Source organism: Kogia breviceps, chromosome 8, assembly GCF_026419965.1.
Source record: "Kogia breviceps isolate mKogBre1 chromosome 8, mKogBre1 haplotype 1, whole genome shotgun sequence".
Classification (NCBI taxonomy): domain Eukaryota; kingdom Metazoa; phylum Chordata; class Mammalia; order Artiodactyla; family Physeteridae; genus Kogia; species Kogia breviceps.
Genome location: NC_081317.1, coordinates 56,343,615 through 56,368,947, shown reverse-complemented (window position 1 = coordinate 56,368,947; position 25,333 = coordinate 56,343,615). Strand labels below are relative to the sequence as shown.

General features: G+C 35.5%; 1 protein-coding gene across 3 annotated transcripts in view; it reads left to right on the top strand.

Annotated features, from left to right (window-relative positions):
• Positions 1–25,333, top strand: part of CNTLN (centlein) — a 360,902-nt gene that overhangs the window by 294,028 nt on the left and 41,541 nt on the right. For all 3 annotated transcript variants that reach the window (XM_067041446.1, XM_059071063.2, XM_067041445.1), the window contains exons 19-23: positions 3,149–3,340; positions 8,911–9,008; positions 10,496–10,622; positions 12,013–12,150; positions 12,744–12,929. In XM_067041446.1, the coding sequence (XP_066897547.1) occupies positions 3,149–3,340; positions 8,911–9,008; positions 10,496–10,622; positions 12,013–12,150; positions 12,744–12,929 (741 nt within the window). The remainder of the gene's footprint in view (positions 1–3,148; positions 3,341–8,910; positions 9,009–10,495; positions 10,623–12,012; positions 12,151–12,743; positions 12,930–25,333) is intronic.

Below are 25,333 nucleotides of genomic sequence, written 5' to 3'. Positions count from 1 at the left end.
GGTGGGATAGGGAGGGTGGCAGGGAGACTCAAGAGGGAGGAGAAATGGAGATATACATATATGTATAGCTGATTTGCTTTGTTATACAGCAGAAACTAACACACCATTGTAAAGCAATTATACTCCAATAAAGATGTTAAAAAAAATTTAAAAATTTAGTCTTCTGTGTTGCCTGAGATTCCACCTAGAATTGTAGCCATGAATTATGTCTTAACAAATGAAAATCTCAAAAAGTCTAATTTAGATGCAGAACATTAACTTTAGGATTGATAAATGTTCTGCTGCATACTATTTAAGTAAAAGCTTAATAATACTACATTGCTAATAAAAGTGTATTTTAATATATATAAAATAATAAAATAGTAGAACGATTATATATAAAAGCTGAAATCAATATGTTTCTTTATAGCACCATCTGTGTGACAAACAGGTAGACTTGTATTTTTGAAACCTTTCTTCTGTTTCTTAGTATACAAAAGGCATTGCTTTTAGATACCATGGTGGGGGGGTGGGGGTGGATACATAGGTTAACAAAGGCATAGTCCTCTCTCAAGCCTTTGCTAGGGCCGTGGTTGAGGAACAGCCATAATGCTATGGGAGCTAAGAGAATGGAGAAGCTACTTGGTTGGAAAAAAGGAGACAACTGCAGAGAAGATTTCATAAAGGAGAAAATACTAAGCTACTCTTTATGCATGAGAGAGATTTCAGCAGAAGGAAACACCATGTGTAGAGTCATCAATGTAGAAATGGCTGAAAGTTTTGGGGAAGGGCAGACAAGTTTGACTGCAGGTGATGTGTGACTGAAACACAAATTGAAGTTAAATCTTACAGAGCTTTTTATAACCACAAACATCTGAGCTTTATTCTATTGGGCTGAGGAACCCCTGAAGAGTTGTTGTTGTTTTTTTTAACATCTTTATTGGAGTATAACTGTTTTACAATGGTGTGTTAGTTTCTGATTTACAACAAAGTGAATCAGTTATACGTATACATATGTTCCCATATCTCTTCCCTCTTGTGTCTCCCTCCCTCCCACCCTCCCTATCCCACCTCTCTAGGTGGACACAAACCACCGAGCTGATCTCCCTGTGCTATGCGGCTGCTTCCCACTAGCTATCTATTTTACATTTGGTAGTGTATATATATCTATGCCACTCTCTCACTTCGTCACAGTTTACCCTCCCCCCTCCCCATATCCTCAATTCCATGCTCTAGTAGGTCTGTGTTTTATTCCCATCCTACCCCTAGTCTCTTCATGACGTTTTTTCTTAGATTCCATATATATATGTGTTAGCATATGGTATTTCAGAAGGAGAAAAACAAATACCCTGAAGAGTTTTGAATAAGAGAGTAACAGGTCAATGTTGTTTTGGGAAGTTGTTTAAAAGACGGTTTGAACGTAGAGAAAGGTTGCCCATAGGGGAAAGGCTATTGCAGTGGTCTTAGTGGGATGGTGAGTCTTCATTAAGAAAGTGGCAGAAGGAAATGAATATAAGAAATATTACATAATTTATAGAACCTGACTATTGGACACAGAGAATTAATAAACAGGGAGGGAGATGTATTCAACCTTGAATGATAACCAGGAAGATTTTCAGATTTAGGGAAATTATGAGTTTGCTTTTGCTTTTTTTTTTTTTTTTTTTTTTTTTTTTTTTTTTTTTTTTTTTTTTTTTTTTGTGGTACGCGGGCCTCTCACTGTTGTGGCCTCTCCCGTTGCGGAGCACAGGCTCCGGAAGCGCAGGCTCAGCGGCCATGGCTCACGGGCCCAGCCGCTCCGCGGCACGTGGGATCCTCCCGGACCGGGGCACGAACCCGAGTCCCCTGCATCGGCAGGTGGACTCTCAATCACTGCGCCACCAGGGAAGCCCAGCTTTTGCTTTTTGATGTTAATTGTTTGTTACCTTTGGGACAATCCAGGGATGAATATTTCCTGAAAAATATAAAAAACCGCGCTTTTAGATCATAGGTTAAAATATAGCCAAAGGATTTTTTTTTTCACTGAAACATACTTGTTATTTCACCAAAATGTAGTTTAATCTCAAATATATCAAGCCCTAGTTTTGATTTCATGATCTAAAATATTCATATTTAACTATACACATGTATACACAAATATATATGTAATTACAGATTTATTGATATACTTTTTAGAAATTGTGTTTAAACATAGTGTTAATACTTAAGTAACTTATGTCCCATATATATATGACTATACATGTTAGCCACATCTTTAACTGTTTTTATTAGAATTCTTAACAAAGAAAGAATTTTTTCCTCCTCTGAGAGACTTCAGTACCATTTTGTATAATTGTTCCTTATGTTAAACTACCATTATTATAAGCTTCTTTGGAATAATAAAGTAATAGTGCAGTTATCCTCTTAAGGATCTCTAAGTTGTTGTGCCATTATAGGTTGGTGGCATTCTGCAGACTACAGATGGGTGAATGAAAGGGGCTAACATTAAGGCGGTTTCTTTTACAGTTTCATAAAAGCATTACCAGTATGCCATTTAGTAAAATGTTCTTGTTATTAAAAATTTAAATGCAAGGAGTTTAGTGCAATCTACCTCAACATTACAAAGAGGACTTGTCAACTATCAATCAAGTGCATAAAACTGAGTGAATGTGTTGGTATGCTATTTATTTGAACTAAATCTCTAATAAGCCTCTTCTGCTAATTGGACTTAACGTTTCTGTTGCTAAATGAGAAGCATTTTGGCTGCTGTATAGGGTAGTAAGACCTACCCAGTGGAATAAACAACTAACATCTGTTATCCTGTCCTGCTCCAGCTTGGCTTTTACCAGTTAAGTAGATCGGCCCTGAAGTCAAGGTTATCAAATATGTGAATCTCTGGAACACCCATGTTTATATGAAGGCAAAGAAATAGCACATCATAAGTAAAGACCAGCCAACCAAAATATATTGAGTACAGCTGGTCTATTTTGTTTTAACCTTTACAAGCCCTACAACCTTAAGCAAAAACTAGTGAAAGTTAGAATTTTTGTAGTTCTTATAATAACTATTTTTGTAATCAGTGTCACTTTTTTTCTTTAGCATTTTTCTACCTGTACAATTTGATGCTGATAATTGTTAGGTTAAATGTAATTACTTTTATAATAAATTTATATTTATTTTCTTTAAAAAGAAGCTAAATTTGGATTTGGCTGAGCTTCGGAAAGAAAAAGAAGATTTACTAAAGAAATTGGAGTCTTCATCCAAAATCACAAGTTTGGCTGAAGAAGTTGACCGGGTAACAGTTCCACGGATACAAGTTACATCACTTGGCCCTTCAAGGATCATGGATTTGGAAATGAAGCAATTGCAGTGTAAACTGAAGGTGATTATAAATTTTATTAAAGATGAAAACATTTATTAAGTTAGTGAATCCTTAAAGACATGTTTCTATCAATTCTAATTTAATTCTAATAAAGGTAAATTATGATGTAAATAATCCCTAAATTATTAATACTACATTCAATCTCATCTTTCTATTTTAGCCTGGTAGATTCTTATCTGGTAACTTATAATACTATTCTCTGAAAAAATAGCAAGCCACCATTAAATCCTGACTTAGGAGACGATGGAAACTGGCCATTATCATTCTATTCCACTATTCAACTCCTCTTTGCCAGCCACTGAACAGAATTCTTTTTGAACATAATAATGTATCAACATAAATAGAATTGCTTTCCTGTACACATTTTGCTACTGTTTTAATTTGGTGGTTCTTTGTTGGAGATGGGGAAGGAGGAGGGAATTAGGGGAAAGGAGAAGCAGCACAGAGCAAAGGTGAGTTGATTTAATCAAGTTAAACCTGAGAGTGAGAATAAAGACCAGTGTTCCTTTTGCTTATAAAGAATTGTGTCTAAGTCCAGGTGAGACTGTCAACAACTTAAAAGTAAGGCTGGCCTTAGGTTAAAGAGAATTATCTTGTTAAAAATGGGATTTGTGAGTTCTAATCGGAAAGTTCACTTTCGTGCTTCTTAAAACAAGCTCAATTATTCCTCACATATTAATTATTTTCTTCAGTGGGGATTGCTTGCTGGAAGCTAAAAGGACAGTGTATATGGGACCATAGCTATAATGAGAGTTACTAGAAAGAAAATTCTGGTTGAAAATGCACAGAATACACTAGAAATGTAATAACCATGACTGTTAAGAGGGTATTAGGGTATAGAATTGTCAAATAGAGTCAGTTATTTTCAATCCAAAATATTATATGTGTGCTCTTTCTAATAGTAACATCTTTAAATGAAGGATAACTAGTAGGATAAACTAGGATAAAGTTTAAAGTAAATTTGTGTACTATTGCTTGAAAATATTTTGCTTTGTTATTAATAATCAGATATACCAGTTGGTATTAATTTAGGTGATCCTTAAATACCATTTTCTTCAGAGAGTTTTTATGTGCAGAACTTGCCTCAACAACCACATTTTATAAGTTTAAATACCTTACATAATAGAAATGAGAAAAAATAGTCGTGCAAGTTTGGAACTATATTTCTTCTCTTAAGATATGTTTCTGTCTCCGAAAAAATTGAGTAAAATGTATAAATTGAACATTTCAGTGTTTAGGTTTTATATGGAGGATAAAATTATTGCGGTCTTCTTTGATCTTATCTACTACAGATACTTTTATTCACAGTTCAGTGATTCTTCCTATATTTAAGTCTTCATGTGCCTAATATAACTTTTGTTTTCACCAAGATAAAATAGAATGTTAAATCCAGTAATGTCTGATCTGACTTCTAAATTTTTTAATTGTTAATAGTTTTAAGTTGATTTTTATTTTATTTATTTAATTTTACTTACTACTAATACTCTAACAATTTTTGGTAATAATAGGCCCATATGGATATCTGTAAGCTCCTTGCATCATGGTTTACTATGGCATAAGTTTTTACCCACATATAAATCTCTCTCACTTTGAAGGAATGTGTGAGTTACAAAGGTGAGACTAATGAGAATGCCTAAAGCAATTTAGATCATGCTTGATGTAAGTTTCAAGTGACATTGTCCATATCTAACCTGGAGTCCTGGAACACTGACCAGGCTGCATAGGGACAAAAAGGGTACATCTTTACTTTTGTCTTATTTCATGCTTTAATATGGAAATATTCTGGAAGACTAGGCACTTTTAAATAAATAATACTCTTGATACTACAGATTTCTGTTTCGATATTGTATTAGGTCGCTAGGGCTGCCATAACAAAATACCACCTAGTGGCTGGCTTGAATAATAGAAATTTATTTTCCCATAGTTCTGGGGTCTAGAAGTTCAGGATCAAAGTATTGACACGTTTGATTTCTTCCAAGGCCTCTTTCCTTGGCCTGTGGATGGCCGCCTTCTTGCTGTGTCTTCACATGGTCACCCCTCAGTCTATGAGGTCTGTGTCCTAATTGCTCCTCTTATAAGGACACCAGTCATGTTAGATTAAGGCCCACCCATGTGACCTCATTTTACTTTAATTACCTCCTTAAAAACCCTATCCAAATACATTTTGAAGTACTGGAAGGGGAGGTTAGGACTTCAACATATGAATTTTGCCAGGACACAATTCAGCCTATAACAGATATCAGATTGCTAACATAATAAATTTCCGAGAAATAGCTTATTTTCTACTTGATGTTTTCTATGCCTAGTAAAACAAAAAATGGTTAGATTTGAATCTCTTAAAGGTCTACATCCATCTTTTTTATTTTATCCAATTAATATTAGACTTTTCTATGTAAATTCTTAGGTGTACTTCTGAAATGTACATGGTTCATTCAGAAGCTAGAGTTCTCATGTGCATTTCTGTGTCTTCATTTTTACCCATATTAGACATGTTTCCTCAAGGAACCCAACTTTATATAGATAGGTAATAAAATATTTAGTGACATATAAATTCCTTCCAGTGAATGATATATACATCAGTTATTTATATTTAGTTTAATTTTGTAGTTCTTTATACAATGTGGATTGAGTAGTACTCCAACTTATATTTGTGATTTTTTTTGACCTCCTGATTGTTGAAAGGATACCTTTTGGTGTATACCATGTTCTCTTCCAGTTTTCCAGTAAGTTAATAATGAAGAATAATAGTTTTTAAACTACTGTTAATTTATATATAATCTGTTGCCAGTCTAGTTCTAAGTCTTTTTAAAATGTTAACTCATTAAATACTCATTTCAACCCTATGAGATAAATTCTGTTATTATATCTATTTTACAGTTAAGCAAACTGAGTACGTTAATTGTCCAAGGTCACACAGCTACTAAGAGATAGAGCTGAGATTAGAACTCAATCCATAGGGCTCTAGCATCCATGCTTTTACTCATTTCACTATGAAAAATGTTTTAAGTGTTTAATAAACAGGAAAGCTCTAAACAAGATAGATTATTACCATTATGACATCTTTGAAATATGTGTTTTACTCCAGATTTTGTCATGCTGCAGATAAGTATTATGTTGTAGAAAATGGAAAAGGGTCAGAGGACCTGGGTTTTGATCATTTTTTTTGTCCAGTAACTTCTTGTGGGACCTGACTGAGGAAATTACTTAGCTTCTCCAGAGGTCTAGAGCAGGGATACCTTTCTGCCCTCTTCAAAAGGATTTTTGAGGATTAAACAAAATAACTGTGAGATTTAGAGAGTCTGGCAAAAGTATTTATCAAGCTGGCATTGTTTTATTTATTATAATTCTGTAATCCCTCAATTATCCAGAAGTCAGAATTACAGCATTTTTCAGCCACCTAAAATAACAGGCTTAAGTCTAAAAACATAAAAGAATCAAACAGCTATCTTAAAATCCACTTAATTTATTCTGTTGTAGATATTGTCAGGCTTCATTTACTGCCTTTTGTCTTTTATTTTAAATACAGCTGTAATGAGTTTATTTGTTTAACTTTTCAGCAGAAAACACCTCAAAAGCAGCAAATTAGAAGTATATATATTAAGGGCCAGGATGCTTGTTTTTAGGCAGGAATATTGAGAGAATCAAGAAATTATGATCAACAGATTGATAGAAAAAAATATTAAAATGCTAAAGTAAAAATACAAAATTAGAAAAACAGCAGCCTGGGACCATTCAGAGTAGGGCTGAGTAGCCATTTATATCATAATAGTTCTTAAAGGCATCATTATATAATGATATAGTGATAATAAATTAGATACAGTAATATAACATAATTAATATAGTGATAATATGTATAATATAGTATCATTATATTAAAGTATCACTATTGCTTAATGTTATTGTGGATTGTCATTTCTAAATGCATGAACAATCATTCCGGAAAGAATTTAAGTTTAATGATTAAAGCAAAAGCTTCAATTTTTTGGTAAATTTACTAGTGTGGAACATCTTACTCTGGCAGTGCTAGAAATAAGACACCATATGTCACTTTAAACATGTAAAATATGATGTAAATTTAGATTGCATAACACAAAATTTAATCAAAACTTTTAGCATTCAATACAGTTGCCAAGTTGAGGTAGCCTTGGGCTTTTAAGAAAATTAATATAATACTTAATGGAAATTTAAAATTTACATATGCCATACCAATGAGATTTAAAGTCTGTCTAATGAATTTGACTTACACTTACATTGTGTGGTTAATGGTTTCATCTTTTCAGATTTATATTTTTTAGAATAAGTTAGTCAAACCTGGAAATAGTTCTCATAGAAACAATTGACTATAGTTATTAGAAAAATTAATGAAATAACTACTACAAATATTTTAAAAGTTATATTTTATTCTATTTATATTATATAATACTTTTAAAATTTAACAAATGAATTAATATATGTCAGTGCTATCTTACAGGTAGAAAAACCAAAATATCAAATCACTAAATAATATCTCAGAGTACATGTTTTCTTGGAACTTGAGTCAAAATTGAAAGTTAGGTGTCCCTAACACTTTAGCTACTATCTCTGGCTCCTAGGCCACACAGACAACAAATACCACAAAGGTGTTCTGCTTTGAAAAACTAATAATTATGTATAAATACTTTAATAATTATTATTGTTTATAAGTTCAAGTAAGGAAGTATTCAGTATTCATAAGGTTCTTTATCAGTTATCTTTTACTATCTAACATTATCCTAAAAGGTAGCAGCTTAAAACAACAGCAGATTATTACTTCTTATGATCCAGTGGGTTCACTATATAGTTCTTTTGCTGCTGTCAGCTGGGTCCCCTCATATGCCTGCATTCTTCTAAACCAAGGATTTACCTGGGCTGGAAGTTCCAAGGGAGCCTCACTCAAAGGCTGGCAATTGGTCTGCTGGATGTCATCTGGGGTACCTCAGTACTGTCCCAAATGGCCTTTCCTCTATATTTGTTGGAAGGTGATCCCAGAGCAGCATTCCAAGAGGGCAAAGATGCAAGCTAGAAGGATTTAGGGCCTAGATCTGATATTCGCACAGTGTCATATGCCACATACTTTTGGTCAAAGCAAATCGCAGGCCAGGCCAGATTCAAAGGGTTGGGAGACAGATTACACCTCTTGATGGGAGGTGCAGCAAAGCTTTGTGACTATATTTAGTCTGTTACAGGTTATTAGTAAATCCAGAATTAGATTTAAGTGATCTTACTAAACCATAAAAATAATTAATCACATACACATTTACATTTTACAAAATCCATATTTCCCGTAAATATATTTTGGGTATATACTCTTTGCAATTATTATGTGAGTGTGTTCCTCTATGATTTTGGCATGTTATATAAAAATTTTAGTGTGCCATGTTTTTTCTGTTAGAACATACAAAATGAAGCATTTAAAAATATTTAGATGTTAATTTTAATTATAACCATAATTTTTGCAATTTTATTATCTTCGTGAAAATGTCATTTATATTTATGCTGCTTTAGAACAACATTCAAAGACATATTTGAATTTATGTGTATTTTTAATCTAGAATGCAACTAATGAACTCACTAAACGATCATCAAACTTGAAGTCTCTGAAATTTGAACTCCTAGCAAAAGAAGAACACATAAAGGAAATGCATGAAAAGTATGTGCTTTATATTTTTATCCATTGTATTTGGTGCCACCTAGTGGCGGCTAACTCTATTAAACATTGCACACCAAGAAACAATACCAACTTGTTAAGTTTGCCTTTCTTAGTTCGTTTTTAAGCCTGCACAAGATGAAAGTTTAAAGAATATTACATACATAATGGTTTATGGCAAGATAGTTACTATTTTTTAATTAGAGTAAGAATGTTTAAAGTTAGATTTTCCATCTTAAACATATTTAATTCTGAATAAATATCAATTAATGGCCAAAAGACTATGAACAGAAAACTTTAGAATGTAGTAATTATTTGACTAAAAATATATGTATAGGTGATCTTTATATTGGATTTAATGCCTAAGCTTATAAAGCAAAGGTGGAAAAAAAAGACAAGTTTTGTTTGTGTTTAAAATAACTGGAGGGTTATGAAATATTATAATACTTTGTGTATTTATACTAAAAAGGAATTTAAAATGTTCTCTCACAGAATCAAAATTATTTCCTTTCTATATCTTTTATAGATATACTGGAGCTTAGAAGTTATAACATGTTTAGAAAGAATTCTAATCATTCATAATTTGAGATACGTATACCTCATGTACATACATGTATACCACGTTATAAGTGAAGATCACTTAAAATCTTAACAGATAAAACTATTAGGCGAAAAGATTGGTTAATTTTTTTAAGCAGACTATCTTGAAGCTTATTTATGGATTGAGTTAGTCTTGCTTACTGTTTACCAGTGAGGACTTTAAAGAAACATTCTTTGAATCCTGGCTTCTTTACCTGCTAGCTCTGGGACTCAATTTAATAGAATTAACTCATAAAGTTCTTAGAATTAAATGAGTTAGTACATGTAAAGCACTTATAACAGTGACTGGCACATAGTAAACACTCAATAAATGTTAGCTGTTGTTCTTTTTATAGTAGTAATTGCAGTAGTTGTTACTGCATCTATCATTTTATACTTAGTGTTATCAATTTAAGCTAAACTGATATGTCAGTTCAATCTCATATGATATTAAATTAGAACATCATGCCTAACTTTAGTGTCTTTACATATTATCAAATTTTATATTTGTTTATTAGAGTATAGAGTTGTTTCATATTGGTGTTATGCTTTTGGATAATCTCTAAATATTGCCTTGTATTTTTCGTAGAATGCAAGAATGGAACATAAATATAATAATTTTAAGTTTTCATAAATTTTATTAATTTTTCTTAGTTCTTTTTTAATGTTTTAATATATATATAATACTGTAATTACCAAGTCACAACTGGATTATAGATTTTAATATTTTACTCAAATTATTAATAGAGCAATATTTTATGCCATGCATTTATTTTATTAATTTGCAACTTCACAAATATCAGATAGCATTTAAAATTAACAGTAGGTGTAACATTGGATAATATGTAAGATATCATCACTGTTGAAGTATTTTCTATCACTCGATAAAATGCCTTTTTTTCCCTTTCAAGGATGTCTCGAATGGAGAGAGATATAACCATGAAAAGACATTTGATAGAGGACTTGAAATTTCGACAGAAAGTAAATTTGGAAAGTAATGAGAGTATTAATGAAATGCTAGAAAATCTTGAAAAAAAGGTATCAGTTTTTATGTTCACTGACACTGAAAAAAATCACTTCTCCTTGTATTTACTTTAACTCAAATATTCAATCTTCATAAAAGGTATAGCAAATATTCATAAAATATATGTGTATTGTTACATAATTATATCATTTGCTCTGAAAGTACATTATTTGTTTTAAAATTCAAGACTCCAAACGGTCACACATAATATAGTCATTCATTCTTTTTATATTTGTAAACATACCATAAGAAGATAATCAAGTTTAATTTTAAAAATCTTTAATATTTCTAGGATACATAATTCTATTTTATTCAGCATTTTCTTTTATTTAAAGCTATTATTTATAATGATAGAATTAAGCATATATTTTAAATGAAAAATTTTATAGTCAATGACTATCAGTTCTTTATTAAGTGTACTCATCACAGTTTTTTTTAAAGTGTACTTTTTCCTTATATACATTTAATTCAGTGTACTTAGGAAAAGAGTCATATTTAAAATAGTTGTATAATATCTGATCCCAAAGTAGAAATCAGTGATTTGCTGACTAAGAGATATTTTTTTGCTTAAAAATTTTTAAAGCTGCTATTTACACAAATCATAAAACAAATCATAAAACAGCTTGTGCTTTGGCATTCACTAAATGTCATCCACTCCAGAGAGAGCGTTTCCCTTACTTTCCTTGTTGGAGATAAAAATGTAAGTAATGCTCAGATGGATTTAAGAGAGAAAATTTTACATGAGCAAGACACATGCATACAGATTTTCTTTCTCTTTCTCCTCCACAGACCCACATGAATTATAATTACTTCATAGAGGTTTCTTCAATGCTATCCTTAAAATTTTGCTCATTTTTTTAACTTCAATAATCATTTAAGGTAGTCTTACAATATTTGTGTAAGTAATCATTTAACTTTAATAGCTTTAAAGTGAAAAAGAAAAACTATTTTCTTCGGCTGTTCTTTGAAATGTATAATAAATATGTTGTATTACTTATTTAATTTTATCCTAAAAAGTACATGTTACACTTTTACTGGAGAATACAAATGAAAATTATCCATGACTTGGCTTATTTAAAAATCAAAACCAACCATCTCCTACTTAAGGAAGTTTAGGTTAGTAATTAAAGGAAATATAGTTAAAATTAATTTTATATTATTAGAAGGCTATACATACCAATATTCATGCTTTTTTGTGCAATTTTGGGGTTTTGCTATTGATTTAAGGATTGTTAGTATCATTCACAGTATGAGTTCTACAAATCTTATACTTGAATTTGATATCATTTATGAGAAAATAAACTAGACTTATTCATGTATTCATTTGGTTTCCATTTGAAACAAATACAGTATGGAACTAGAATGCCTTTACCAATAATAATTACCGTCATGCTTTTCTTGTAGGTGAAAACATTAACTGAAGAGTGTTCCAACAAGAAGGTATCAATCGATTCACTAAAACAAAGACTTAGTGTCTCTGTAAAAGAGAAATCACAGTATGAACAGATGTATCAGAGAACTAAAGAGGAGTTAGAAAAAAAGGTATGGTTTTAGGACATTTTAGCCTGGAGGTGGACCGTAACAATGTCTTTTTCATTTTTAAAATTGTCCTTTTTTTCTCCTTAAAACTACTATGAGCTATTTAAATGTTTCAGATAACTGCAGAGAACATTTATATCTCTACATAAAACACTAAGAATTTGTTTATTATTAAAGGTAGTGCTGTATTAGAGAGACAGATTTACTTGTCTTGATAATTTCTAATAAATGAAAACTATTGTTAAGAACTGGCATTTATATAAGTGGATATAAATTTTTCGGTCCACCTAAACTTATAAGCTAATTAAATACTTTCATTTGATATATGAAATCTTTCGGTCTAAAATGGCTTCCATGTCTTTAATGATTTATAATTTTTAAAAAGCATAAACTAATTTTGATGATAAAATATGATAATATGTGTGCAGGATATTCATTGAAAATAAACAAAAACAACCATCAATTTTTTCTCAAATAAAAATGAATACAAGATACAGAGAGAGTAATGAAACCCTTTCCTTATCTGACATCTCTAACTAACATCCAAATCTGTTTAAGAAATATTTTTTTATTCTATGATTACTGGTCTTTTACAGGATCTCAAGCTTACTTTCCTCATATCAAAAATAAATGAGGCTGAATCTGCCATGGCAGAAATTGAAACAGCAGCATCTAAGCATCTTCAAGGATTAGCAATGCAAAGTGAGCAGGCCCTAGAAGGTGCACAGAAGAAATTGCTGCTAGCCAATGAGAAAGTGGAAGAGTTCACCATATTTGTGAAGGTTTGAATTCTTTGTGCTTTACTAACTTGTACTTTACTTCAGGCAGAGTGGGCAGTGGCCTACTTCAGATGATTTGGGAAGTACGTTGAAGTTGCTTTCTGCTTTCCTAAACCACAAAGCATCTTCCCCCACTTGCCACACTGTTCAAATTTTCTCTATAAAAGATTTGTTTTTAATAGCTTGAGTTTAAAGATGTCCCCTCTATTATTAATATTCTTTTCTTAATGTCAATTTAGTTATGAAATTGTGGTAATCACACAATCAAGACAGGTGGGGTTCTTTTGGTTTTTTTGATTATTTTTATTTTTGGCTGTGTTGGGTCTTCATTGCTGTATGTGGGTTTTCTCTAGTTGCAGTGAGCGGGGGCTACTCTTTGTTGCGTGTGCAGGCTTCTCATTGCTGTGGCTTCTCTTGTTGCAGAGCACGGTCTCCAGGTGCTGGGCCTTCAGTAATTGTGGCATGTGGGCTCAGTAGTTGTGGCACTCAGGCTCAGTAGTTGTGGCTTGCGGGCTCTAGAGAGCAGGCTCAGTAGTTGTGGCACATGGGCTTAGTTGCTCCACAACATGTGGTATCTTCCTGGACCAGGGCTCGAACCCATGTCCCCTGCATTGGCAGGCGGATTCTTAACCACTGCACCACCAGGGAAGTGCCAAGACAGATTTTAAGACAAAAGAATTCAGTCATTTTCATTTCACTCTCCTTTTAAAAATCATCCAAGCAAGAACAACCAGAAACTTGCTCCATGATCATTGAAGTTGAGACATTGCACCCCAGCCCATGACCTATCAGACATGGAATGGATAGAGGAATGGTAAATGATCTAGCAGGACAAAAGGAAGACAAGCTGAAGTGTCTACAAAGGGTATACCATCTGGAAATTATCTGACCGCTGAAGACTCCCAGAATGGTTCTGGCATTGGCTGCACAAGGAACCACCAAAGCTGAGGGTGGTGGAGGAGAAGAGAATACCAGGCTAAAATGGGTGTTTTGTTTGAAAGTCTTTATAAGGAATTTTTAGACCTCTGGCCTATACTTCTGCCCCACATGGTCAGTCAGTATTCCTCCCTTAACTATTCTGGAAAAACTCAGGATGAGCAGTTCTGGTTTCAGAGATATGAGGCACTGAGGGCTGGGAAGCTGGTGATTGCTCCGCTCCTTTCAATCCCACTGTGAGTTGTTTGCACCCCTGTTTAGTGCCTTTTATTCTGCCTCGTATTATAGTCAGCAAACAGATCTGTTTCCATTATATAAATTATGATGAGATTCTTAAAGTCAAGAACAACGTTTTATTAATCTCTACCGCCACAACATGTACCATAGTGACTTGCAAAGAGTTAGCATGCAATAATGATCACTAACTAATCAAATTGAATTTCTATTAGGAATATGAAATTTTAATAAAAGCCCGTTTGGCCTTTAAAAATAAGAATTAAGACAATTGGACTACTGTGGGACTGTGGGAGGGTAACTCTTTACTTTCCCCCTTTTATCTCCTGAAGTTGCAATGTTCTCTTATTCTTTTTTTTTCTACTGTTATGACAGGCAAGTATTTTTGTTCTTTTATTTATTTATTTTTTTGCGGTATGCGGGCCTCTCACTGCTGTGGCCTCTCCTGTTTTGGAACACAGGCTCTGGACGCGCAGGCTCAGCGGCCTTGGCTCACGGGCCCAGCAGCTCTGCGGCATGTGGGATCTTCCCGGACCGGGGCACAAACCCGTGTCTCCTGAATCGGCAGGAGGGCTCTCAACCACTGCGCCACCTGGGAAGCCCCCTCTCTTTTTTTTAACCAGTCTTCGATGAGATTGAGTTCTTCCCGCTACTTGTTCCTTTGGCTGGCATATATTATTAAAAACTTGCGGGCTCCCCTGTGGCGCAGTGGTTGAGAGTCCGCCTGCCAATGCAGCGGACACAGGTTCGTGACCCGGTCCAGGAAGATCCCACATGCCGCGGAGCGGCTGGGCCCGTGAGCCATGGCCGCTGGGCCTGCGCGTTCGGAGCCTGTGCTCCAAAACGGGAGAGGCCACAGCAGTGAGAGGCCCGCATACCGCAAAAAAATAAATAAATAAAAGAACAAAAATACTTACCTGTCATAACAGTAGAAACTTACTTAAATATATAAATATTTTTAATTGATGGAATCTTTATAAAATTAAAGTTTAAATGTCCTTCTATGGAATAAAATAACATCACCACTTACTGTCTTCTTTCTCAAATAACCCTACTGTTATTTGAACCACTCAACTAGACTTGCTGCATATATAATTATTATATATATAAATACCTTAGTGTTCTCAAATCAGTTACCCCCTTAGGTATTGATCTTATTTATAAGAATTAACACTCCTGGGCTTATAAGTTGAATATAAGATGGCAAATAACTGGATCTTATGTATAATACCATTTTCTTTATTCCTCTAAAAATAACAGCTTACAGCATTTTATGCCAGTGTGAATAGTACCCCATTTAGAACAAATCCCTTACTTTGTTTCTTTGGAAATCATAGATACCTTGGGAGTTTTCTCATTTAAAAAATATCTACAAAATGAATGGAATGAAACATTTTATCTCTTTCAATGAAGGTTTCAAATGGTATAAAGTCAGACCAATAATGCTTGCCTCAGAGGACTCTAAATGATTGCAGAGTATTAATTTAAATTTATTAATTTAATCATATTTCCTTTTCCCGATTTAAAATGTCAATGCTTGTTGAATAGTCTCACTGTTTAACTTACGATAAGCACTCTCGTTGAATATTGTCATTATTTTACTCATGATGTAGAGCTATTTTTATTATGACTTCTAGCCTCATAAACCTTTGTTTTCCGTGTTTTATATTCAGCTTAGAGTTGCATTTTTTGTACTGTTAGCCAATATATAAAATATGAAATGCACACTTATAAGATTTACTCAAATGCTAATTATGTTTTTTCCTAAAGTATTCCTTGAACGTGTCCTGTTTAAAAAAGAATTGATAGCCAGAAGTTTTTAAAATAGAAAAATGAATTTTATGATTAGATATCTGATTATTATAGACTTGATGAAGTTTCATGACCTTTATGATAATGTAATGGGTGTACTTCTTCACATAGAGTGGTTTGGCAAAAATTATCTTTTAAAAAACAAACTTCTTATTTATGTCCAAGGATATGAATAGTATTTAATGATATAGTGAATGTCTAATCTCTAGTTGTTCGAGAGTAACATACTAATCCTTCATATGTTTCACCAACAATGATATAGAGTATAGATGTCCTAGTAGATAAATTCAGGATTGCCGTGGTTTCATGACTTTTTAATTTGAGTAACATATTAAAGGTCCTATAGTAGAGAATGATAACAGATATGGATAAAATATTTTTAGTACTCTTTCAGAAATTTTCCATGTTGTTCAGTTTGGTATTTAGATTGCTTGCATTAGAATCAACAGATTCTATTACATTTAAATAAAATTCATAATTCCGGACATTGTTGAATCAAAATCTTGGTTAGGGTGAGGCCCAATAATCTGCATATAACAACTAGGTGATATAATGCATTAATACTATTTTGAAAACATTTTTTTTAAAGCCCAACATTGCTTTTATGGATTTAATCTATATAACAAAATATTTATCAGTTTGGGATTTAATAGCACCTTTTACCACTCATGACTTCTAATGGTAATTTGACATTTGTTTTACTTAACTTTCTTTTAGGGTCAATATGTATTTGATAATGGTACCACTTCTACTGCTTAATCCATTTCTCTAATAAAGGGCCACAAGCAAACTAATGCCCTAACCAGAAACATTGGCAAATACTGGATATTTGGGTCTGACGAAGGAGATTACTGTCATCCTTCTCTTCCTCACATGTATGGCCCACCCTAGGACTGAGCAGAAATGCTCAGGAGCTGCCATCTGCAGTGACATACCATCAGTGACGTCCTAAACACTACTGCATTACAGCTCAGCTTTCACCTTTTAAAAAATTTAAGACCTTCCATAATTTGACCCTATTCTGTTTAGAATCTAATTTTTTTCCCCACTACTCTCCAAATTTCACCCAGATTGTGTTCAGTCTTGCCTTTCCTCAAGTTCTCCTTCTTCCTTGACATATCCTCTCTTTGCTCTTTGCTCTAAATCCTTCCTATTTAGCTCAGGGCCTTCCTCTTTCATGAATCATTTCTTTAACTCTGTGGTTAAGGGAAAAGGGCCCTACTCTGCCAGTTTCTGGTTCTGTTATCTCAGGCAAGTGACTTAATCCTCTGTGTCTCAGTTTCCCCATCTATAGAATTAGTGTAATCATGGGACGTACCTGAAGTGAGGATTTAAATAAGTTAACATAGATAAAGCTCAAACATTGCCCAATATGCTCAGTGTTATCTGAGTGTCAGCTAGTAGTATGGCTATCATTTATCTCCTGAATAATTATTGTATATACCATATAAATTAACACATAACTGCAAACTCTCATATTTTTCTTTTTGTTTCAAGTAGATTATTATAGTCAATTTGAAGTTAGGGTATTGTCATTCATTTACCCAAAGAACTGGCACATAATAGAGCTCACTAAGTTCTTGAAGAATTGATTTTACATCTGCTTTAAGAATGGTACAGGACACATAATCACTGCTCAGATTGAAACCTCTGTGAATGCAAGAGCTATGCATATTGCCTAACGAGCATAGTTAAAGAATGTGCATAGTTCCTACATGGAATATTATGATCACCAGGACTCATTCTATCCAGGGCTTATTAGGGTATCAAGTACACAAAAGTATTTAATAAATATTATTAGTAGTATTAATAGTAATAATGTTTGTTCTGGCCATGTTATGGAATCTGTGTTCCCTTTACTCTTTTCATTTATGCATAGGGCACAACCAGATTATAGAAGAGGAGTGGCCATCTGTTCTAGATCTAGTCTTGAATATGGAATTTTGCCCAGGAGTAAAATCAAATGCTTTGAGCATCTGGGCTGGATATATGTTGCAGAGCTGAGACTTTGAATTCTAATAACTGAATAAAACACACAAGGGAAATTTCTAGAAGTATTTGCTCAGTTTGATTGAGCCCTGATATAGGTTTGTTAATGTGCTTGTATGTGAGAGTCATATGCTCAATTCCATCTTCTCGATGGCTTTTGTTAGCTGATAAATAAATACCAGCCAAAGAACAACATTTAGCCAGAAGCTTAAATCATTTAATTATCAATATGTACTTGCTTGGTAAGATTTAGTACGATGATTTGGGCATATAAATTTCTTGCTTCTTTAGTGAGAACATTTGTAGAGCATTATAATTTTATTTTTAATAGGTACAATTGTTAATACTTTGGTACTGATCTACTCTATTATGATTTTTTTCTATTTTTTTCCCCAACTTTATTGAGATACAACATATAACAATGTATAAGATTAAGCTATACAGTATGGTGACTTGATACATGTATATATTATGAAATGTTTATAACAATAAGGGTAGTTAACACATCCTTAACCTCACATAATTACCATTTTATTGTTATTGTTAAGGTGAGGACATTTAAAATCTATTCTTATAGCAAATTCCAAATATACAACACAGTATTGTTAACTATAGTCACTATGCTGTACATTAGATCCCTGGAACTTATACCTGGAAGTTTGTACCATTTGACCAACATCCCATTTCCCCCACCCCTCAGCCCCTATCTTTTTCTGTCTGACTTATTTCTCTTAATATAATACTCTCAGGGTCCATCTGTGTTGTCACAGATGGCAGGATTTCCTTCTTTTTCATGGCTGAGTAATATTCCGGTGTGTGTGTGTGTGTGTGTGTGTGTATGTGTGTGTGTATATATATATATGTATATATATATATATATATATATACACACACACACATGCCATGTTTTCCTTATCCATTAATCCGTTGATGGACACTTAATTTGCTTCCATGTCTTGACTAGTGCAAATAATGCTGCCCTGACCATGGGAATACATATGTCTCTTTGAGATCCTGTTTCATTTCCTTTGGATATGTACTCAGAAGTGGGATTGCTGGTAGTTCTATTTTTAATTTTTTTGAGGGACCTTATACTGTTTTCCATACTGGCTGTACCAATTTACATTCCCACCAACAGTACATAATGGTTCACTTTTCTCCACATCCTTGTCAGCATTTGTTATCTCTTGTCTATTTGATAATAGCCATTCCAACAGGTGTGAGGTGATATCTGTGGTCTTGATTTTCATTTCTCTGATGATTAGTGAGGTTGAGCACCTTTTCATGAACTTGTTGGCCATTTGTATGTGTTCTTTGGAAAATTGTCTGTTGAGGTCCTTTGTCCATTTTTAAATTGGATTATTTGGGTTTTTGTTATTAAGTTATATGAGTTGTATATAGTTTGAAGTCAGGAAATGTGATACCTCCAGCTTTGTTCTTTCTCAAGATTCCTTTGGCTATTCAGTCTTTTGTAGTTCCATATAAATTTGGGGATTTTTTCCTATTTCTGTGAAAAATGCCATTGGAACTTTGATAGAGGTCGCAGTGAATCTCTAGGTGGCTTTGGGTAGAATGGACATTTTAACAATATTCACTCTTTTAATCAGGATATCATTCCATTTATTTGTGTCTTCTTTAGTTTCTTTCATCAGTGTCTTATAGTTTTTGGTGTATAGATCTTTCAGTTCCTTGGTTAAATTTATTCCTAAAATATTATTGTGTTGGGTGCCACTATAAGTGGGATTGTTTTATTTCTTTTTTACATGTTTAATTCTTAGTGTATAGAAACATGACTAATTAATTTTTGTCTGTTGATTTTGTAACCTGCAACTTTACTGAAGTTGTTGATTAATTCTAACAGCTTTTTGATGGAGTCCTTAGGACTTTCTATATAAAAGATCATGTCATGAGCAAACAGAGACAATTTTATTTCTTTCTTTCTGATTTGGATGCCTTTTATTTCTTTTTACTGCCTAATTGCTCTAGCTAGGACTTCCAGTACTGTGTTGAATAGGAGTGGTGAGAGTGGGCACTTTTCTCTTGTTCCTGATCTTAAAGGGAAAGGTTTCAGCTTTTCACTGTTGAGTGTGATGTTAGCTTGGGCTTGTATTATATGGCCTTTGTTATGTTCCAGTATTTTCCTTCTATACCCAGTTTGTAGAGAGTTTTATCATGAAAGGATGTTAAATTTTGTCCAATGCCCTTTCTGCATTTATTGAGATGATCATATGATTTTTATCCTTCATTCTTTTAATGTAGTGTATCACACTTATTGATTTGTGTATGTTGACTCATTCTTGCATTCCAGCAATAAATCCCACTTCACCATGGTGTATGATCCTTTTAGTGTGCTGTTGAATTCAGTTTACTAGTATCTTGTTCACAGGTTTTGCATCTATATTCATCAGGGGCATTGGCCTATAGTTTTCTTTTCTTGTAGTATCCTTATCTGGCTTTGGTATGAGGTTAATGCTCACCTCATAAAATGAGTTTGAAAGCGTTCTCTCCTTTTACATTTTTTGGAAGAGTTTGAGAAGGATTGACTTTAATTTTTCTTTGGTAGAATTCACCAGTTAAGTCATCAAGTCATGGGCTTTTCTTTGTTGGAAGGTGTTTGATTGCTGATTCAGTCTTCTTACTCACTATTAATCTGTTGAGATTTTCTGTTACTTCATGATTCACTCTTGGTAGGTTGTATGTTTTAGGAATTTATCCATTTCTTCTAGGTTGTCCAGTTTGTTGACATATAATAGTTCATAGTATCCTCTTATGATCCTTTGTATTTCTATAGTATCAGATGTAATATCTTCTCTTTCATTTCTAATTTTATTAATTTGAGTCCTCTCTTCTTTTTCTTGGTAAATCTAGCTAAAAGTTTATCCATTTTGTTTATCTCTTTAAAAAACTAGATCTTAGTTTCACTAATCTTTTCTATTGTCTTTTTTGTTTCAATTTATTTATTTCCACTCTTCTCTTTATTTCCTCCCTTCTACTACCTTTGGGTTTAGTTTGTTCTTTTTGTAGTTCCTTGAGGTGTAAAGTTAGATTATTTTTTTGAGATTTTTTTGTTTTTATTTTGCTTAATGTAGGGTTCCACATGGCAGAAGAGGCCAGTGACAGGAGTTGGGTGTTGGCGTGCAGGTGCTCAGGTGGAGGGGCTAGCTGCAGGTGAGCCCAGCGGTGCAGGCCAGTGAGAGGAGACAGAGCCAGATCTGAGCCCACAAACAGCTGTGGGGGCCTTAGCTGTCAGCATGTAGTCCTATGGCTACAGGGCCTCACCACAGGCACTTGCATGTGGTGTCACTCCAGTGACAGGAGTCAGACCAGTGGCAAACTAGTCCACAGCTGAAGGGATTAGCCCCAAATGCATGCATGGCAGTGTATCAGCTGCAGGGGTCTAGGCTGGCACCTTGCACTTTTGCAGCTGCAAAGGCCAAGCTGACTTCCAGTGCAGATTGGAGGATCCAGGGAGGGAGTCAGTCAGGTGGCATCTGTGAAGGTTGAAACCTGTGAGGGGAAATCACAGTGGTGAAATCTGCAGGAGGTTCATGGCAGCTGTCCTGGGCTTTGGTTTCTTCAGTGGTGAAAGCTGTTGGGATCCTGCACAGAGCTGTAAACCACAGCTGCTCTTGCTGCATAGCTGATATTGGGAGCCCCAGGCATTCTTCCTTGCTCCAACCTGTCTTTATTTGTCTTAGCTTTGTCAGTCTCTGGGTGGTGTGAAACTGAAGTGGGTCCGTCATGCAGTGATATGAAAAACCCGGGAAGTTGGTTCCTCACCTCATTCTCCCTTTCCCAGCGAGGGAACTCTTTTGAACTGGGCAGTTCCCCCTTGGCACTGAGCAGTGCCACCCTGGGACATGCAATAATGCAAGCAAAAAGAAACTGTCCTTCTTTTTCTTTGTGTGTAGTTATTCTCAGGTTTTTTGCTCCACTGTGTTGCTGAAATTTCTTAAGTGGACTCCTGAGCTCTTCCAGAGCTATTTTTGTTTGTGGATATCTGTCTAATTGTTGATATTTGTGGGGGGATGGAGGCTGGATCTCCCATCCTATATTTTGGTGATATCACTTCTTAATTATGATTTTTAAACAGTTTTATACTAAAATCCAATTTGAGTTAACTCTTTCTGTCCTATCATTATATAAGAAAGGTAAATGACAGCTGTTTTTAAAGACAAGTTTTTAATAAAAATACATTACTTTAAGTGGGTAAACTTTAAAATATGTAAATTATATCTTGATAAAGCTGTTTAGGAAGCTGTTAAAAAAAAAGACATTATTTCTCCAAGAAACTATGATGATAGGAGTGACTCCACAGTATTGGAGCAGCCAGTTATAACCTTCATCATGATAATCGAATCTTTTTTTTTTTTTTTTTGCGGTAGGCGGGCGTCTCACTGTTGTGGCCTCTCCCATTGCGGAGCACAGGCTCAGGACGTGCAGGCCCAGCGGCCATGGCTCATGGACCCAGTCGCTCCATGGCACGTGGGATCCTCCCGGACCGTGGCACGAACCCGCATCCCCTGCATCGGTAGGCGGACCCCCAACCACTGCGCCACCAGGGAAGCCCATGATAACCAAATCTTACTGAAAAATCTAATCAGTCCATTATGATTCAGTGAAATTCAAAACTTTTTGTTGTTTGCTAACACAGATCAAGACTCATTATAAAGACTGGAAAACTAGATCTTAATAAGACTGGAATGAAATAGCTTGCTGTCTTTTGCTCTAACACTATTGCTCACTGTTTACAATAAATTATATTATAATATTGAGAAACATAGTGACTTTAAGTTGAGATGTAAATCTAAGAAAGTACTTTTACTTTGAAAATATAATCAAATATTGGGACAATTCCTAGCCCATGATATTCCAAGAAGTTTAAGAAGGCTGACAGGGCTTCCCTGGTGGCGCAGTGGTTGAGAGTCCGCCTACCGATGCAGGGGATACGGGTTCGTGCCCCGGTCTGGGAGGATCCCATGTGCCGCGGGGCGGCTGGGCCCGTGAGCCATGGCAGATGAGCCTGCGCATCCGGAGCCTGTGCTCTGCAACGGGAGAGGCCAAAACAGTGAGAGGCCCGCGTACTGAAAAAAAAAAAAAAAAAAGAAGGCTGACATAAGTTTTTAGAAATTCAGTTAACATTAACTGAATGCTTATTTTGTGCCATACAGTGTTTTTACTTACCTTGACAATAAGTGATAGCCATTATTCAACTGATGCAAGCAGAGTGAAAGTTTTTTAAGCTTCTATTGTTTTTAACATTGGAGTATTTTTAAAGTTTTGCACAATTTGGGAGTTTTAAAGTTGCTTACGGGGGGACCTTCAAGATGGCGGAAGAGTAAGACATGGAGATCACCTTCCTCCCCACAAATACATCAAAAATATGTCTACATGTGCAACAACTCCTACAGAACACCTACTGAATGCTGGCAGAAGACCTCAGCCTTCCCAAAAGGTAAGGAATTCCCCATGTACCTGGGTAGGGCAAAAGAAAAAACAGAGACAAAAGAGTAGGGATGGGACCTGCACCTCTGGGAGGGAGCTGTGAAGGAGGAAAAGTTTCCCTGCACTAGGAAGCCCCTTCACTGGTGGAGACAGGGGGTGGGTGGTGGTGGGAGCTTTGGAGCCACAGAGGAGAACACAGCAACGGGTGCAGAGGGCAAAGCAGAGAGATTCCTGCAGAGAGGATCGGTACCGGCCAGCACTCACCAGCCCGAGAGGCTTGTCTGCTCACCTGCCAGGGTGGGTGGGGTCTGGAAGCTGAGGCTTGGGCTTCGGAGGCCAGATCCCAGGGAGAGGACTGGGGTTGGCTGCATGAACACAGCCTGATGGGGGCTGGTGCACCACAGCTAGCCAGGAGGGAGTCTGGGAAAAAGTCTGGACCTGCTGAAGAGACAAGAGACCATTGTTTTGGGGTGCACAAGAAGAGAGGATTCAGACCGCTGCATACACAAGCTTCAGAGATGGGCGCGAGCTGCGGCTATCAGCTTGGAACTCAGAGATGGGCATGAAACACTAATGCTGCTGCAGCCACCAAGAAGCCTGTGTGCAAGCACAGGTCACTATCCACACCTCCCCTCCCAAAAGCCAGTGCAGCTCGCTACTGCCAGGGTCCCGTGATCCAGGGACAACTTCCCTTGGAGAACAAACGGCGTGCCCCAGGCTGTTGCAGCATCATGCTGCTGCCGCTACAAGCTCATCCCTCATTCCAGTTATAACTAGCATACCTTTCCTTCCCACCAGCCTGAATGAGCAAGAGCCCCCTAAAAAGCCACTGGTTTAACCCCCTCCTGTCTGGGTGGGGAACAGATGCGTGAGGGCAACCTACACGCAGAGGTGGGGCCAAAACCAAAGCTGAACCCCAGGAGCTGTGCAAACAGAGAAGAGAAAGGGAAATCTCTCCATGCAGCCTGAGGAGTAGTGGATTAAATCTCCACTATCAACTTCATGTACCCTGCATCTCTGGAATACCTTAACAGACAATGAATCATCCCAAATTGAGGCAGTGGACTTCAGAAGCAACTATAGACTTGGGATTTGCTGTCTGCAGCTGATTTGTTTCTAATTTTTATGTTTATTTTAGTTTAGTGTTTAGTGCATGTGATCATTGGTGGATTTGTTTACTGGTTTAGTTGCTCTTTTAAAATTATTATTACTTTTTTATCTTTTCATTTTAATAATTTTTTTCTTTTTATTTATTTATTATTGTTTTAAAATTTTTATTTATTTTTCTTTCTTTTTTTTTACCCTTCAGAGCCGTGTGGCTGACAGGGTCTTGGTGCTCTGGGCTGGTGTCAGGCCTCAGCCTCTGAGATGGGAGGGCTGAGATCAGGACACTGGACCACTAAAGACCTCCTGGCCCCAGCTAATATCAATTGGCAAGAGCTCTCCCAGAAATCTCTGTCTCAATGCTAAGACCCAGCTCCACCCAGCAGCCAGCAAACTCCAGTGCTGGACGCCACATGCCAAACAACTAGCAAGACAGGAACACAACCCCACCCATAAGCAGAGAGGCTGCCTAAAATCATACTAAGTTCACAGACACCCAAAAACATACCACCGGACATGGCCCTGCCGATCAGAAAGACAAGATCCAGCCCCACCCAGAAGAACACAGGCACCAGACCCCTCCACCAGGAAGCATACACAAGCCACTGAACCACCCTCACCCACTGGGGGCAGACACCACAAACAATGGGAACTATGAACCTGCAGCCTGCAAAAAGAGGACCTCAAACACAGTAAGTTAAACAAAATGAGAAGACAGAGAAATATGCAGCAGATGAAGGAACAAGGTAAAAACCCACCAGACGAAACAAATGAAGAGGAAATAGTCAGTGTACCTGAAAAAGAAATCAGAATAATGATAGTAAAGATGATCCAAAATCTTGGAAATAGAATGGAGAAAATACAAGAAACATTTAACAAGGACCTAG